This window comes from Marmota monax, unplaced genomic scaffold (assembly GCF_021218885.2).
Source record: "Marmota monax isolate L192 unplaced genomic scaffold, Marmota_monax_Labrador192_F-V1.1 WCK01_AAM20220418_F8-fsc00021, whole genome shotgun sequence".
Lineage (NCBI taxonomy): Eukaryota > Metazoa > Chordata > Mammalia > Rodentia > Sciuridae > Marmota > Marmota monax.
This window is the reverse complement of record NW_026695228.1, coordinates 18,652,587-18,669,218: the sequence shown is the minus strand read 5'-3', so window position 1 is coordinate 18,669,218 and position 16,632 is coordinate 18,652,587. Positions and strand designations below refer to the sequence as shown.

Genomic DNA, 16,632 nt, shown 5'->3' with positions numbered 1-16,632 from the left:
GATGCTGTGTCCGCCGATAACTAAAAAATAAATATTAAAATTCTCTCTCTCTCTCTCTCTCTTAAAAAAAAAAAAAAAAGCAATGGAGCCAACTGATCATGAACTAGAACTCCAAAATCATGATGCAAAATAAACATTAAAAAAAATAAATAAATAAAAATAAAACCACCAACAGGGCTGGGGCTGTAGCTAAGTGGTAGAGCACTTGCCTCGCAGGTGTGAGACCCTAGGTTTGATCCTCAGGACCACATAAAAACAAATAAGTAAATAAATAAAGATATTTAAAAAATAAAATAAAACCACCAACAGCTGCTCCCCTGACAAGCCTGTAACCTTTGACTTTCACTCTACACAGAATTTCCTTCAAGAACCAGACAGAGGGCTGGGAATGTGGCTCAAGCGGTAGCACGCTCGCCTGGCATGCGTGCGGCCCGGGTTCGATCCTCAGCACCACATACAAAGATGTTGTGTCCGCTGAAAACTAAAAAAAAATAAATATTAAAAAAAAATAGCACTCTGGGGCCCTTTATCCAGCTTTATTTTTCTTCATAGCACTTATCACAGCGGAAGTTTTCTGTTTATTGTCTGCTGCCCCACTAGAATGTAAGCTCACATTCACAAAGATGTGGCATACTCTGCTTACTGTTGTATCCAGATCTTCAGTGTTCCATTGACCAAAGTGAAATGTGAAGCTGCTAAGAGTAGGAGAACAAGATCAGAGAAAACCTGAAAAAAATGGGGCTGGGGATGTGGCTCAAGCGGTAGCGCGCTTGCCCATGGCATGCGTGCGTGCGGCCTGGATTCGATCCTCAGCACCACATACAAACAAAGATGTTGTGTCCGCCGAAAACTAAAAAATAAATATTAAAAAAATTCTCTCTCTCTCTCTGTTAAAAAAAAAATCCTATAAAAAAAAACTGAAAAAAGCAACTTGTTGGCTGCACAAGGATCTTTTCCTACAGGGTTAACAAGAATTCTCTCAACACACTAGTAAAGTTAAAGGATTCCTGGGTTAGGTAAAAGGTGAAGAGGATCTCAATTAGGACACAGGTTTACTGATCATCTATTATAAAGCCTCCTCAGTAAATAATTCAGTCGCAGTCCTGCTCTTTTGGAGTTTATAAAACTATGTATAATTATGTAATTACTATTGTGATAAGTGTCACAAGATATACATAAAAGAGAGGGGATGAGCCAAAGCCAATTCCAGAGTTTTAATCACACATGACTAGATGGAAGGTGTGTCATCCTTACAAAAAGAAAACAAGAGATGTTTAGAAGGACAAGAAGATTCATTTTAGACATCATGAGTATGAGGATTAAATTAAATTCTACTGCTTGAGAAAAAAAATAAGGCATAGAAATACAGATTTGAAAGCTATTTGTAATGTGTGGATGATGCCAATAAGCCTTCACTTGGAAGAAATGTTAGCATACATGGTCACATGTCTGGTCACAGGACAGCTCTGCCAAGGTAATGTGACATTTAGATTTTACAAATCAGTCAAGAAAAGTAGGCTCACAACATGTGTGAGGCACTTACATGTGTTATCTCTCAGAAGCCAATTCCTTTTAAATGACCAATTGAAGTGCAACTATAAATAAGTGCAACTTATACTATTTATAAATGGCAGGCACTTGCATATCCAGCTAATAGGGAAGCTGAGGCAGAAGCATTGAAAGTTCAAGACTAGTCTGGGAAAAATATACAAACAAGTAAATAAGAGAATAAAAATATGAATTACAACTGTAGGACTGAGCTAATACAATCTGGCTGTGTGTGTGTGTGTGTGTGTGTGTGTGTGTGTGTGGTGCTGGAGGATTAGACCTAGGGCCTTGTGCATGCAAGGCAAGCACTCTACCAACTGAGCTATATCCCCAGCCCCTCAATTTGGCTTTTAACAGCTGAGGCAATATGCTACAGAAAATACAGAGTAGGAAAAATTACTCCTTAGTATCACATGTTTCTGATCAGTGTGTTTAGATCCAGAGACAAATTGGTTTTTAGTGTCACAAAGCACTATAAGCAATCTCCTTGTCCACCTGGTAACAAGTTTTCTTGAGCTTATTATCTCTCCCTTTTTTATTGTGATAAAATATTAATAATATAAGATTACCATTTTAACCTTTTCTGAGTATACAGTTCTCTGGCATTAGTATTCATCTTGTTCTTATAATCATCAACACCATCCATATCTAGAACTTTTTTATCTTCCTAAAATGAAACTTTGCATCCATAAAATAATAACTTCCCATTTCTCTCTCCTCTCAGATGCCAGCAACCACCATTCTAATTTTTGTCTTTGTAAATCTGACTACTCTAGGTACCTCATGTAAGTGGAACCATAGAACATTTGTGCTTTTGTGAATAGTTTACCTCACTTGACATAATATCTTCAAGATTCATCCATGTTGTAGCATGTGTCAGAATTTCCTTCCTTTTTAAAGCTAACAGTCCACCGTGTGTGTGTGTATTTATCTATGTACAATAACTGTACACACAATTTTTGTTTATCCATTTATCCAATGATGGACCCTTGGTCTGCTTCCACCTTTTAATTATTGTGAATAATGTTGCAATGAACATTTCTGTTCTTGAGCTTATTTTTTAAAAGCATTTTTGTATTCTTATCAGATTATCAGTATATTGCCCAGACATATCACTATACTGGGCCACATTTGAATTACTGATCCTTCACTTATTCCTATCAAAAGCCTAAACTCTGATCTTTACCTTCAAGGCTCTGAACACAAATGGTCTGTTCCACTAGAACACAGGATTCTTCGGGCCTACCATTCTGCAATCACCTAAGCATTCTCAGCTTCAACTGAGACAAAAAGGGAACATGGTGTCTTTAGTTAACACTTTGGAAACATTCTGCTTCAAGCTCCAGCAGAGACACAAAATTTAACAGTAATCTCTCCTATGTGGGTTATTCATTTATCAACCAGTAGAGTCACATGATCACCTGCAGTAGTCTGGAAATAGAGTTCTTCTGGTTCATCTGAACTTTTTTTTTTTTAAACTTTTTTTTTGGAAGTGATGCCAGGGCATCACACAAACACTCTACTACTGAGCTACACCTTCAGTCCCTCATCTGTACTCTTTAGCAAGAGATGTTTCCAACTCCTAGATGCTATGTAGGACAATAAAGTAGCTGTACTGCAACCTGCTCCCAAAACAAACTTTATAAAGGCCATATACCTCATGAAAATCTAAGGGAGATCAGTGGAGTAGAGTAGAGAGACCAGGGGGGAGGAATGAGAAGGAGGAAAGGGGAAATACTGGGGAATGATATTAAGCAAATTATACTGTAATACTGTGTACTTGTATGAATATGTTAGAATGAATCCCACTATTATGTGTAATTATAATGCACCAATAAAATATGAAAAAAAAAACCCAAAGACCATATTGAAATATAACAGAGGTCAGTACACTACAGTCAACTGGGTTTGGTTTACAGTTGTTTTTGTAAATAGTTTTATTGGAATACAGCCACACCCATTCATTCATATACTGTGTATAGCAGCTTTTGCACTACATCAAAGCTACGTCATAAGAGAAACTGTATTACCTACAAATCCTAAAATATTTACTATGTTTGCCAGCTTCTAGTTCACACCACATACCTTAGTTCACTCCTCTTGTCCCCACCTGGGAAGAAGCAGTGATGTAGTCAGCTGTTTAGGATTTCTTCCTAAGATCATCCTAAGCTAACCACAGGGAATTTGGCTGGTGCCATGCCAAAATGGCATCAAGATGCCTAGTAGGAAGGTAATGTCTTACTTGTAATTTAGCAGTAGCTAGAAATAACACCTTTAGAAAAACAATGTGGTCTCCTTTTCTATAACGCTAAACTATGTGGGGCTAAAGGGCAAGCAAAGGAGTCTCATGAACAAAACAATAAAGGAATTGTCTATGTAAGAAGCATCCCCAAACACAGGCTTTTCACATTCACCTAGCCAAGCCCAAGGGTGAGCTCATGAATGTGGCTCTGCTAGTAACAGATTTCCCAGCCTGCATCTTCAACTCTCTCCTCACCCATATGTCAGGCAGCATTAAGCTCTCTTATCCACCTAATCAGTGTCCAAATTTAACAGCATTACCCACAATATAATTTGAATAAGAAAGAGATCAAAGCTGAATTTTTATGAATATGAAGTTCACATCACAAGTGCTTTGCTCCTTAAGGAGCATATCTTTCCTCTCCACTCTAACTGCTCATTACCAAAAGATAAGGCTGAAGATGAACACAATAACATGAGAAAAACCAGTAGTAAATCCCAGAAATGAACAAGCAAGTATTCAGAAGCATGAGTTTTCCAATATAATGTCACTTCAAAAATCAAAAGGTGTCAAGAAGTCATGTGTAGAAGACTAACAGACAATACTGTTCAGTCACTGTCATGAACAGATGAGGTAACAAGAAAGTATGAAAGAACAGTTGACCCTGTAGTCAGAGACTAGAGTCTATCCCTATTTCTGTGTAATCCAAATTGTGACCTTGAACAAGTGCCTTCCCCTTCTGGCTTAGACCCCGATATTTAAAATGCAATCTACTGGGACTGGGGCTATAGCTCAGTGGTAGAGCGCTTGTCTTGCATGCATGAGGCCCTGGGTTCGATCCTCAGCACCACATAAAAATGAATAAATAAATTTAAAAAATAAATAAATAAAATGCAAGCTACTAAAGTATAATAGTGGTCTGCATTCTTTTCTTAGCTAAAACCATACCCATCACTGCCCTCCAGGCTCAAAGATGACACTAAAGATGTCCTGTTCCCTGCTCTGCTTCATACCATTAGCAGAGCAGGTGAGTAATGTGACAGAGGATATAAAAGCATTACTTCCACAAATATGAAAACAGCTGGGTTGGATCTCAGCAAATATCAAATATAGCTTTGTACCTTGGGCAAATCCTTTAATAGCTCTAAGCCTCAGGGTTGTTTTTTGTTGTTGTTGTTGTTGTTTTTTAACCTTCTCAATGAGTGGCTTTGATAGAGGACCTCTACAGGCTCCTTTTAATATGATTACTCTAGCTCTATAATTATCCCTGTGTAACTAACTCACTATAGTACACACAACAAAAATGGCATGCATCAACAAGTCCTTATTTCATTTCCTAACATCCTTCTCCACCTATTCTTTCATCACAAGGCCAGTTGAGACAACAAATTGGGCAAGACTCTAGACTCAAAATGAGCAGTTCTTGAAACCAGTTTATGTGAAAATTCTGTACCTGGATTTAGTGGATTAGAAACTATTCTAATACCATTCTTTTCCTTCTGGAGGTAAATTCTCAGATCCTGGCTCAAAAACCTCAGCAGGACCTTGGAGAAATGCTGAGAAGATTGATGGCAGTAGATCTTTCAGGAACCATTTAGCAGTGGTCGCAAAATAAAGAATGTGTATACACACACACACACACACACACACACATATCTCCTCTCTCTTCTAAGTTTATTATAAGTTTGTGAATAATTTGCAGAGGTCTAGTGACATCATCCTGCTCCCATTCTGCTCTCACAAAAATAGAAAAAGGAAAGGAGTTGAGTGGGAAAAAAATACAAACCCTGGTGGCTACAGATCGCCTTGAATCTGGGAAGTCTGTCCAACTAGCTGGACACAGATGAACCTAACAGATGCTGCCTGAGCCTTGGGCTTCTGTTAGCCCAGAGGAAAAAGAGATGAAATGGAAAGAGGGGATGAGAACCTCCATAGACACAAGCCTCTCTATCTAGACCAATCCTGATGCAAGTTTGCCAAGGATTCTTGCACTACTATCCTCCTAATCTTTAAGATAAAGGACCATTTTTTTTTCCTGATAACAGGCTCAGATTACCACAGATACAGAATGTGATTAAAAAAAAAAAAACTAATGTATTACTCTTTTTTGTCATGCCTCTGCTTAACTATTCAATAAGTTTGCTGGGTATTTAAATTTCAAATATTTTTAAAAAATCAAGTCTAGGTTCAAATGTTGGCAGTGAATTTTGAGAATGTGGTTTGTCTGCAAATGTTCACTTTCACACTCTCTCTAAATCTTGGAAAACTAGTAAAAATGATATGTTGCTAAGCATGAGTATAGTGAATGGAGGGAGATTAATTCAAATTCACATGGTAGCCCCTGAAATCAGTTCAGTCACTGTCACAGATGAGATAACAAGAAAGTATGAAAGAACAGTTCATTCTGCACTCAGAGATTAGAGTCTATCCCTATTTCTGTGTAATCCAAATTGTGACCTTGAACAAGTTCCTTCCCCTTCTGGCTTAGACTCTGATATTTAAAATGTAAGCTACTAAAGTATAAAGTGGTCTGCAACTTTTTTAAGGCAATGAACATTCTGTTCAGATAAAATCAGCCAAAATTTTTCAGGCACTAAAAATCAATTCAAAATGGCAGATTGAACATACACATTTATCTCCACTCCCTCTAGAAACTTCATTAAATTATTAAAAAGTCAGGAATGGTGATGGACACCTGTAGTTCCAGTTACTTGGGAAAACTAAGGCAGGAGGGTCACTTGAGGCCAGGAGTTTGGGGCCAGTCCGCAGAACATAGTGAGACCCTGTCTCTTAAGAAAAAAATATTATTGACTGGCTGGTGGTGCATACCTGTAATTCCAGCAACTCTGAAGGCTGAGGCAGGAGGACATCAAGTTTGAGACCAGCCAGGGTGACTTAGTGAGACCCCGTCTCTCTGCCCCCACCAAAACGGACTGAGGATGAGAGCACCCTTGGACTCAATTCCTGGTCATGGTGGCACATGCCTATAAACCCATTGGCTCGGGAAGCTGAAACAGGAGGATTATGAGTTCAAAGCCAGCCTCAACAATGGTGAGGTGCTACACAACTCAGTGAGACCTTGTCTCTGAATAAAATACAAAAAAAAAAAAAAAAAAAATAGGGCTGAGGATGTGGCTCATTGGTTGAGTGCCCCTAAGTAGTTCAATCCCTAGTACCCCCAACAAAATCTACTACTTACTAAGTATTTACTACATGATTATTTGAAGTGTTTCATTATGTTAACTAATAGAATCCTCACTACTCAGGTAGGTGATGATCCCCATTTTAAGGATGAAGAAACTGAATCATTAGCATTTAAAGAACTTGGGTTCAGGTTTTCACAGCTAAGAAGTAGCAGAGCCAGCATTCAAAACCAGGTAGTCTGGCTCCAAAGTCTGCATCATCCTGCCTCTCATACTAATGTTCAAGAAACAGTTAAGCAAGCTGGGTGCAGTGGCGCATGCCTGTAATCCCAGCTGCTTGGGAGGCTGAGGCAGGATAATGAGTTCAAAGCCAGCCTCAGCAACTTAGCAAGGTCTTAAGCAACTCACCAAGACCCTGTCTCTATAATAAAAGGGGCTGCAGATGTGGCTCAATGATTAAATGCCCCTGGCTTCAATTCCTGGTACCAAAAAAAAAAAAAAAAAACCCCACCACCAAAACAAATAAACAAACAAACAAAACAAACAAACAAACAGTGAAGCTCCCAAGGAAAAAGAAGTAGAGAAACAGATTAGAAAAATCTACAAAATTTTAGAAAATGGTCAAGTGTGGTGGCACGCATCTGTTATTCTAGCAACTTGGGTGGCTAAGTCAGCCTGGGCAACTTAATGAGACTCAGTCTCAAAATTTAAAATAAAGGGCTGGGGCTGTAGCTCAGTGGCAGAGCACTTGCCTAGCACGTGTGAGGCAATGGGTTCGATCCTTAGCACTGTATTAAAAAATAAATAAATAAACAAATAAAGGCATGCTGTCTTCTACAACTACAAAAAATTTTTAAAAATAAAAATAAAAAGGGCTGGGAATGTAGCTCAGCAGTAGAGTACATCTGGGTTCAACCCCCATCCCCACCCCCCAAAAAAAGAAAAAAATTTAGAAGATGAAAAGCAGACAAATGAGTAATAACTGACTTAGATGGAGAATTCTGAGTAATGCAGATGTAAAGCCACTGCAAATTCAACCACTGGAGCTGCCAGTTTCTTTTGAAGGTGTGTCATAAGGAGGAGCCCAAAACAGGCAGTACTGGTCCCCTCCACCAGGCAACACTCTGTCACTGCCCTAGCAGAAGACTGGAGATTTACTCTCTAAACAGGATGAACTAGCGACTCCAGACTTGTGTAACTGGGGCACCATTGAAAATAAGGAAATGGCACCATTTAGGGGGACTGACTCAAAGTCTGCCATACAAAAAGGAGAGACCCAAGTCCCCTTTCACACAAGACTCCTGGAATGATAACAACCAGATTTATATCATCTAGGAGGACACCTAGAAGACTGAGGAGTCTGAACACATTCCAGTGAAAAGGCAGGTCCATTATCCTACAGGCCCTACCTGATAGCACCACTGGAGAACATGACAGAAATGTATATTCTTGGGCCAATGCCAGACCTATGAATCAGAATTCAGGGGTGAACTCCAAAACCCAGAGTTTTTACAAGGCCAACAAGGAATTCTGGTGCCTGCTAAAGTTTGAGATCCATTGCCCTAAGGGAGGCCCACTAGTCAACAAGTCATCACATACCAAAAAACTTTTCAGTGCCTGTTTATCTGAAAAACAATCTGGAATTGCCAGAAATTTGAGGAAAGACTATATTTCCTGTGTGTGTATGTATGGGGGTGGTGACAAACAAGTTTCACAGCACAGTTTTTGTAGAGGGCAGTGAAATGCAGCAGAACCTGGTATGCTTGGCCTTTTCCTGGCCCTACAGTCACTGAACCACTTCTCAGGCCTTATAGAAGAGATTGGTCTTTACAGTTCTGACCAGCTCTAGCCTAGGCCTATACACTGGTCCTTATGCCCTTGAAACAGTAATTCATACTGACACTCAGATGGTACTACATCTGAATGATTTACTTGTCCCTTTCAATAAACAGAAAGCATTTTAATTGGAAAAAAAAAGTCATACAGGCATTTTTTGCTATAAATCTACTATATTTGATATTTTTATTAAATGTAGAAATGAAAGTTACTATTTTATGTAGAAATATCTGTGACCATTCCACTCTGTCATGCCCTTTTTGCTTCTCTGTGTTTCAAAAGCGTCCCTTAATTCACCATTACACCTTAAATCTAAATCCAAAAATCCCTCCTTATTACTGCTTTTCACCAGTCTCTATTCACACCAAATGTTACTTCCACAACTAGATCATTCTTCTGTTTACAAATCTCCACATCTCTCACATTTATTTCTGTGGACAAAAATCTCTCATTTATTTTTACTTCCTCTGCTTCCATTAGTCCAGCTCAGTTTTCTTAATCCTCTTGGCTCCTCTTTCTCACCTGAGAAGATCCTGCCCCTTTCTCAGGCCACTGTATTCCTCTCCTGGAAAATCATTTCCTTCAGGAGGGGTTTAAAGGGATGAAAAGGAGAGACCCAAGTCCCCTTTCACACAGTGAAAAGGCAGGTCCATTATCCTACAGGCCCTACCTGATAGCACCACTGGAGAACTTGGCCAGGAATAAGGCAAAGAATACCACAAAATTTCTCATTTAATCCTCCCACTAACATGGAGAATTTAGGAACCTTACCTATTTTTACATTTGGAAGACTGAGGCTTAGAGAGAATAAATAACTTGTCCAAGGTTACAACTGGGATTTTAATCCAAATCCTCCTGTCACCAATCTAAACTCTTAACTATCCTACTTTACCCTCTCTAGCAGGGTAGCTGGTTAAGGAAGAAGCAAGGTTTCCTTAACCATGTAGAAAATAAAAGCAAAAAGATCTCTGCATAGTTTTGTTTTTTTAAAACAGGAAGGTCACTCAGATGCTGAGAGCCTTCCAGCTAAAGTCCAATAGGGAACACTAATGACAGCACCATCTCCCCACCTGGAGGGTTCCACATGTCTCAGCAGCTTGTCCAAGAAGCAGCACAGCATGTCTCTCCGCAGGAAAAGACTCATGCAATGCGGGGGGCGGGGGGTTGGTTTTTGTGACTGCTGGTAGGGAGGGTGGTTAAAATAGACCTTTTGGTGATGGTGGTGGGGGTGGGGGTCTTCCAGTGTGAGAGAGCATCTGTCCACCTCAAAGATTCTAACAATCAAGGACAAGCAATGACACCTAAGGAGAAGCCTTCACCTCTATACGAAAGCACAGTCAACTTCGAGCGGCACAAAGAAATCTCTATGTGCACAAGAAGATGCTTCAGTGGTATCCACCCAAATGTGGAGCCAGACACCGCCCCTTCCTCCCAAGAGAAGCTGTAAGTACATTTTCTCTGGTCTGTGTGACAGAAAAAGGAGGCGGGCACTTTGGTGTCTCCCACTCTGAGGGCCTCGGCGGCGCACCTCTCAACCTTTTCTTCCAACAGCTGAAAGCTGTCCCTCTTCCCATTTGGCACCTCTCTCCCTACGACAGGATCTCCCTCCACTCTCTTCTCTCCACCCCTCTGCCCGCTCGACCTCCCTTCCCCGTCACCCGCAGCTCTTTACTTCCCGCTCGACCCCTTTCCTGTCAGCCAGCCGCCGCCCATCCCGCAGCACCTTGAGCGTCACGTCGCACAGCTTGCCCTGTCGCCGGATCTCCTCCATGACGCCGTAGCCGCGACTAGGCAACTCCGACAAGGAGAAGTGCACCAAGTCCTCAAGCTCCTCCGCACCGTCCTCCACCATCTTCCCCCACCGCCGCAACTGCGCAGGCGTGGCCGGCCGGCTCCACACTAACCAGGGCGGGGCGTAGGCGCGCACCTAACGCAGCTAGGAACGCTGAGCCGGAATAGGACGGGCCTGCGCGGCCGCCGTAATCGCAAATTCTTCTGCGCCGGAAGACCTGCAGCCCCGCTTCCTGGTTCATACACAGCCTTCGTTTCCTCTCTACCTGGAACACGGCTTTGCGCATGCAGCTGCTGCAGTCTTCCTAGAATCACTGGCCACATCTCCTGTTTTCCGATTCTGTCCTGACCTTACCTGTATCCTCGACCTAGTGCTGTGCACTTCATTTCCGCCACCACCCCACGATACTTCCGGAATCCCCGAGGCGACCCGTTGCTATGGCGACTTTATACACAGCCCGGCAGCAGCTCTTGGCGTGTCCAGATCGCGTGCAGAGCTTGGGTCTCTGCAGTCGGCAGCGGTCGCACTGGGCGAGTGCCGCTGCCTCGGGAGCGGTGAGCAGGGGCCGCGCGACAGTGGGATTAGGGAGAAGGGAGGCCCGATGAGGTTGTGCGTCCTGGCCGCTGGCAGTGGCTGAATTCCCAGCACCACTCTATCCCGGAGTTCCCGGCTTGGCTTGCTAGTTTGTGAAACTCTGGCAGAGGAAGGCACGCGGCTTCAGAGGGTCCTTTTTATTCTGGCAGCGATTTAGGACCTTCGGGGCTAATATTCCCTGGTTCCGTGAGGATCCCACGTCGTGCTCCAGACATAGAGGGCGTGAGGCAGGGGTGCCAGGGGTCTTCTGGACTCTTCTGCACTGTTAGTTTTCAAACTGGAGTGACCTTGGGGAACATCAGTCTGAGTCCTGCGCTTTGCAGATGAGGAAACCGCTCCAGAGAAAGAGAGGAATGGACCCAAGGCCCACTGCCACCCACACTCCTCATGGGGCTCCCGCAAGTTAGGTGAGAAAAAAGAGAAAGGCTACTTTTGCCTACATGCTGGTCTTGACTCCAGCCCAAGGCCAGGTTGAACCCTATGTTTGGGGTTCAGATGCTGTTGTAGCCTCTGCCCCTGGTTTGTGCAAGAGCGCCAGAAAATAGGGACTGCCTGGGTACCAGCCATCACACCAGATGCTCCCTCATCTCCTGTCAAGCCTTCGGGAGCTGTGGGTGGCAATTCCTTTCATTGCCACCCCTAAAACAAATGAGGAAACAGTGAATCTCTCAATTTGGAGGTCTGCTGTTGGCCACTCAGATTCACTTTATTTCACAGGTGTTAAGGATGGTGCTCCAAAGAGAGGGGTATTCCTCACAAAGCTCTGAGGGAAAAGGACACTACTAAAATGGAGTATGTTGAGGGCCTCTAAAATAAACCTAGAAAGCAAGTATCCTGAAGAACAACTGAGGGGTCAGGGTACTGGATGTGGTTTGGAAGGGGAGTCACATCATCTGCGCCTTGAGACTCTCTTCGTAGTGACTGAAGATGGGCCCACACATGGAGATTCACCTATCCTCTGACTTCCAGCCACGACCATTACCACCAACCACCATTTCTTGAGCACCTGCTATGCACTGAGCACTGTTCTGGATATCGTAGGGGGATTCAAAAGAGATAAAAGGCACATTCCTTGCTCTCAAGCAGCTTGTAATTTGGGAGCTGAAATCCACACAAATGAAGCGGCGTAAGAATAGTAACAAGCAGTATTTCAGTAAGTGCAAATGGCATGGGGCCCCCAATGTTTGGGTATTGAGGGGCTGCTGAATAGCAAGCACACAGTAGAGGTGTAGATCATAGGGAAGGCTTATTGCAGGCAGGTATGGCTCATGACATGCTTGGAGCCATAACATGAGCATCAGGAGACCTTGGGAACATGGACAGGCTGGTTGCATGTGCATGTGCATGTTAGCAATTTCATGGCAGAAAAGAGGCAGGTTCTGGGTTTACTTTGTGCTGGCTTGTGCTACCCCTTGCTGTTGGTGGCAGGGGCTTCAGGGAGGGAGGCCTGGGCAGCAGGTCCCAGAGCTCCCCTGCTTCTTTTCTGTCCCTTTTAAAGAGCATCCTGAATGGTACCTGAACTTCCCTGGGCAGGAGGATGGGCCCTTGGGTCTAGTGTGGGGGAGTTGTTCCCAGAGCTTTAGAAATAGAATATTTTAGTCAAAATACACTTTGCTTTACTCCTAATTTCCCATAGCATAGATTGAAGTGAAATAGAAAATGAGATACTCTCTTCAGTTTTCTGGTAGGACTTTGTGTTAGAGTTATTGGTGGCTTTTTTTATTTCTAGAGCTAAATTTTAAAGACAGATATGACAATTTGGACAAGCCATTTTCTTTGCTCACCTCAATATCTTTCAGATTAATTTTCTGAAAATCAAAAAGTCTGAATGACCCCATAGTGGCTAGGAAAAGATGATCATAAAATAGTGAATTGAGGAATGTAGGAAGTATATACATACTCTATAGTAGGCAAATATGTAAGTACTATGTTTGCTTACTTGATTTGACAGCTGAAAGACTCATAATAGGTCAGGGTTTTATTTTGCCCCCATCATCAAAAATGTGAGCTGAAAGAGGAGCACCTGTCTCTATTTAACTTGCTTCTGCAGGGACACTTAATGCCATTTGATGATAGTTCATATAATTTTAAGAGAAAACTGATCATCATAAGTTGTGTCAGAAATGTGGAAGGACATTAATATTTTAAAAGAAAATTTTTTGTTAGGTAACTCCTATGTAAAATATTATTATTTTTTAATGTGCTTTTAAAAAAACAATTAATTATAATTGTAAAAAAGAAATCCCTGGGCTGGGGCTGTAGCTCAGTGGTAGAGTGCATGCCTTGCATGTGAAGCACTGGGTTTCGATCCTCAGTATCACATAAAAAACAAATAAATAAAGATATTTAAAAAAAAAAACTAAATAGAACTTAAAAAACACACACACAAAGAAATCCCTGTTGTGCCTGGGAGTTTTTTTTTTAAAAAAACTGAAAGGCCTTAAATATTAGGGTATCAGGGGCTGGGGTTGTGGTGAAGTGGTAGAGTGCTTGCCTCTCACATGTGAGGCACTGGGTTCAATCCTCAGTACCACATAAAAATAAACAAAATAAAGGTATTGTGTCCATTTAAAACAAAAAGAAAAATTTTTAAAAATACTGGATATCATATCATTTTGTTGAAGTACTTTGCAGGTTCAAACAAGCTATTTCTCCATATATATATATATATATATATATATTTTTTTTTTTTTTTTTTTTCCATTTTCCAAATTGAAGGTTGAAATTGAGTCAGGTTCCTATGCTTCATGTTTCTCTAACTTCTCATAAATTTAGCAAATTCCTTTTTTTCCCCTGCTGCAGGGTTCAGGATCAAACTCATGGTCTTGTACATGCTAGACAAGTGTTCTACTGAGCTACACCCCCAGCCTATGATTGTCCTATTTAAAAGTGTTTCCAGGAGTTTTCTTTACCTTCAACTCTATCCTCCCCCTTGAAAGTACAGGATTTTAGGGGCAAAAGTCACATTCCTTATTGAATTGGTCCAATCCTGATGGAGAGATCAAAAGACAAGTGTGTGATGCAACAAACATCCTGCCCTTTGGGCCTTTTGTCCATTCAAATTAGAATATTAATTCCAAATGGACTTTTTTTTTGAGAGAGAGAGTTTTTTAATATTTATTTTTCAGTTTTCGTAGGACACAACATCTTTATTTTATTTTTATGTGGTGCTGAGGATCGAACCCAGCGCCCTGCGCATGCTAGGTGAGCATGTTACTGCTTGAGCCACATCCTCAGCCCCCAAATGGACTTTTAACATTTTTTCTTTATATTCATGGTTCTGTAAAAGTGAAAGTATTGAAATTTGAGAGCCCTATCTTAGGACTACATGACTATAAACTACATAGTGATATTATCAAGTTACGAGTGGGGGGGGCAGATAAAAAAAGGTTAGATTGATTTTAGGAAAATTTATATGTAGCTGGGCACAATGGTGCACACCTGTAATCCCAGAGACTCCAGAGGTTGAGGCAGGAAGATTGCAAATTCAAGGCTAGCCTGAGTAACTTAGTGAGACTCTATCTCAAAATAAAAAGTAAAAGAGGAGGAAGTAGCTCAATGCCCATTACCAGGGGGAAAAAAAAGGAAATAAGATATATTTATATGTAAAAAACTAGAAATCTTCCATTTTAGAAGAATTTAAAACTGTATTTTGTATTTTTTCCCAATAGTTTTGAACAATGATGTTATTCATTCAGTGTATCCTCATAGACATTATTATTATTAGGATTGGACCCAGGAGCTCGATACCACTGAGCTACACCTCCAGTCCTTTTTGTTTTTTTATTTTCAGACATGGTTTTGTAGGAACAGACGAGGTCAAACACCAAAGAATTAGCAGGAAGCAGATTTATTTGGCTGCAGCCAGGTTCAGAGGGAAAAGCTTTCACTGTAACCAATCAATCCCCCTGAACCCCGAGTTCAAGCAGTTTCAGAACTTTAAACCCAGTGTGTAGGGGGAGGGGTTGGGAAGTTCACAATCTGCAGAAGTTCACACATAAGCAGCTTTTCTTTCTCTGTTCTGGGCACGTTAACCCTTCAAGGTCAGCACCTGAGAAGGGTAGAGCTTCTTCTCCCCTTTCTTCCCTCCCCCTGCCAGCTGTTACCATGGAGCCCAATTAGTAACATCTTCTCTTCTCTTTGAAATGTAAACATCTCTGAAGCTGCAGCCCAAGACCAGAGGCCTTGTTAAAGAATCTTTCTTATCACATTTTGCATTTGCAAACACTTCCCCCTTGAAAACTTTTACAATCTATTATATATCTTACAAAATACTAGATAGTCCCTAATTGTGAAAAACTAGTAAAGGGGTGTTCAGCACTTGGACTGCTGATCTTTTTCTGGCCTCTGGCCAAGTAAGATAGAGCAGCAGGAAATAGGAAGCTTAACTACATTGAACTCTTCTGTAGATTTTTTTGCTGATAGTCCTAAAGTCAATTATGGTAATGATTTCTGGAGAGGCTTAATTTAAGATTTTCTATGAAGAAGGGGATGCCACTACAGTTTTACAAGGTGATGAGGGTCTTGCTAAATTGCTGAGGCCAGTCTCAAACGTGTGATGCTCCTGCATCCTGCTGGGATTACCCGGATGCACCACCACACCCAGCTCATAGATTTTTATCTTATTTTTGATATTACCTAGATTTAACAAAACTGATGATTCTCACAGATAGAATTTTACTTAGTTTCTTAGAGCTCTTGGCGTTTTCTCTCAGTGTGTAAGACTTTATCACCAGGCATGGTGGTGAACGCCTGTAATCTCTGTGATGGGGAGGCTGAGACAGGAGGATTGCAAGTTCAAGACTGCCTCAGCAATTTAACAAGATCCTAAGAAACTTAACAACACCCTGTCTCACAAAATATAAGACTGGGGATGTGGCTCAGTAGTTAATTAAGTGTTTCTGGGTTCAATCCCTGGTACCAAAAACAAAACAAACAAAGATATTATCATCATTATATATAATGAGACACCTGAAAAGCTGGTCAGATTTTTAAAATCCTTAAAGTAATAAAAATCAGTGCAATCGGTTGGATCTGATCATGCATGCTTGTAATTCCAGCTACTCAGGAGACTGAGGTTCAAGGCCAGCCTGGGCAACCTAGGAAGACTCTGTCTAAATAAAGTAAAATAAGATAAAGGGAAATAAAATACAGGGAATGTAGCTTAGTGATATAGCACTTGCCTAGCATATATGAGGCCCTAGGTTCAATTATAGTACACAAAAAGGAAAAACAGCATAATTATCACCTCTATTTAATCACCCTCTGTTTCTCCACTGAGTGTCAGTGTTAGAACCTAAACTTACTGTCTAATTAGTATTAAATATTTTTTTGCAGGCACTCCCAGGAGAGGGCCAAGTGTGATTTGACTCATAATACTAGTCTCCAAAAAGATATGAGATTTCTTAGTTATCATTTAAAGGATTTTGCAATTCGTTATTTAAAAGGTTTTACAAGAATATATTTTAATTGGGCAC

General features: G+C 41.2%; 2 protein-coding genes across 6 annotated transcripts in view; one reads left to right on the top strand and one right to left on the bottom strand.

Moving 5' to 3' along the window:
- Klhl18 (kelch like family member 18) overlaps positions 1–10,828 on the bottom strand; it is a 51,379-nt gene extending 40,551 nt beyond the window's left edge. For both annotated transcript variants that reach the window (XM_046437166.2, XM_046437167.2), the window contains exon 1: positions 10,493–10,828. In XM_046437166.2, coding sequence (XP_046293122.1) covers positions 10,493–10,621 — 129 coding nt within the window. In that variant the 5' untranslated portion in view covers positions 10,622–10,828. The remainder of the gene's footprint in view (positions 1–10,492) is intronic.
- Kif9 (kinesin family member 9) overlaps positions 10,718–16,632 on the top strand; it is a 65,503-nt gene continuing 59,588 nt past the window's right edge. The window contains exon 1 of one of the 4 annotated variants that reach the window (XM_058576706.1): positions 10,718–12,308. In XM_058576706.1, coding sequence (XP_058432689.1) covers positions 12,272–12,308 — 37 coding nt within the window. In that variant the 5' untranslated portion in view covers positions 10,718–12,271. The remainder of the gene's footprint in view (positions 12,309–16,632) is intronic. The other 3 variants (XM_058576708.1, XM_058576707.1, XM_046437163.2) reach the window with 3 other exon arrangements.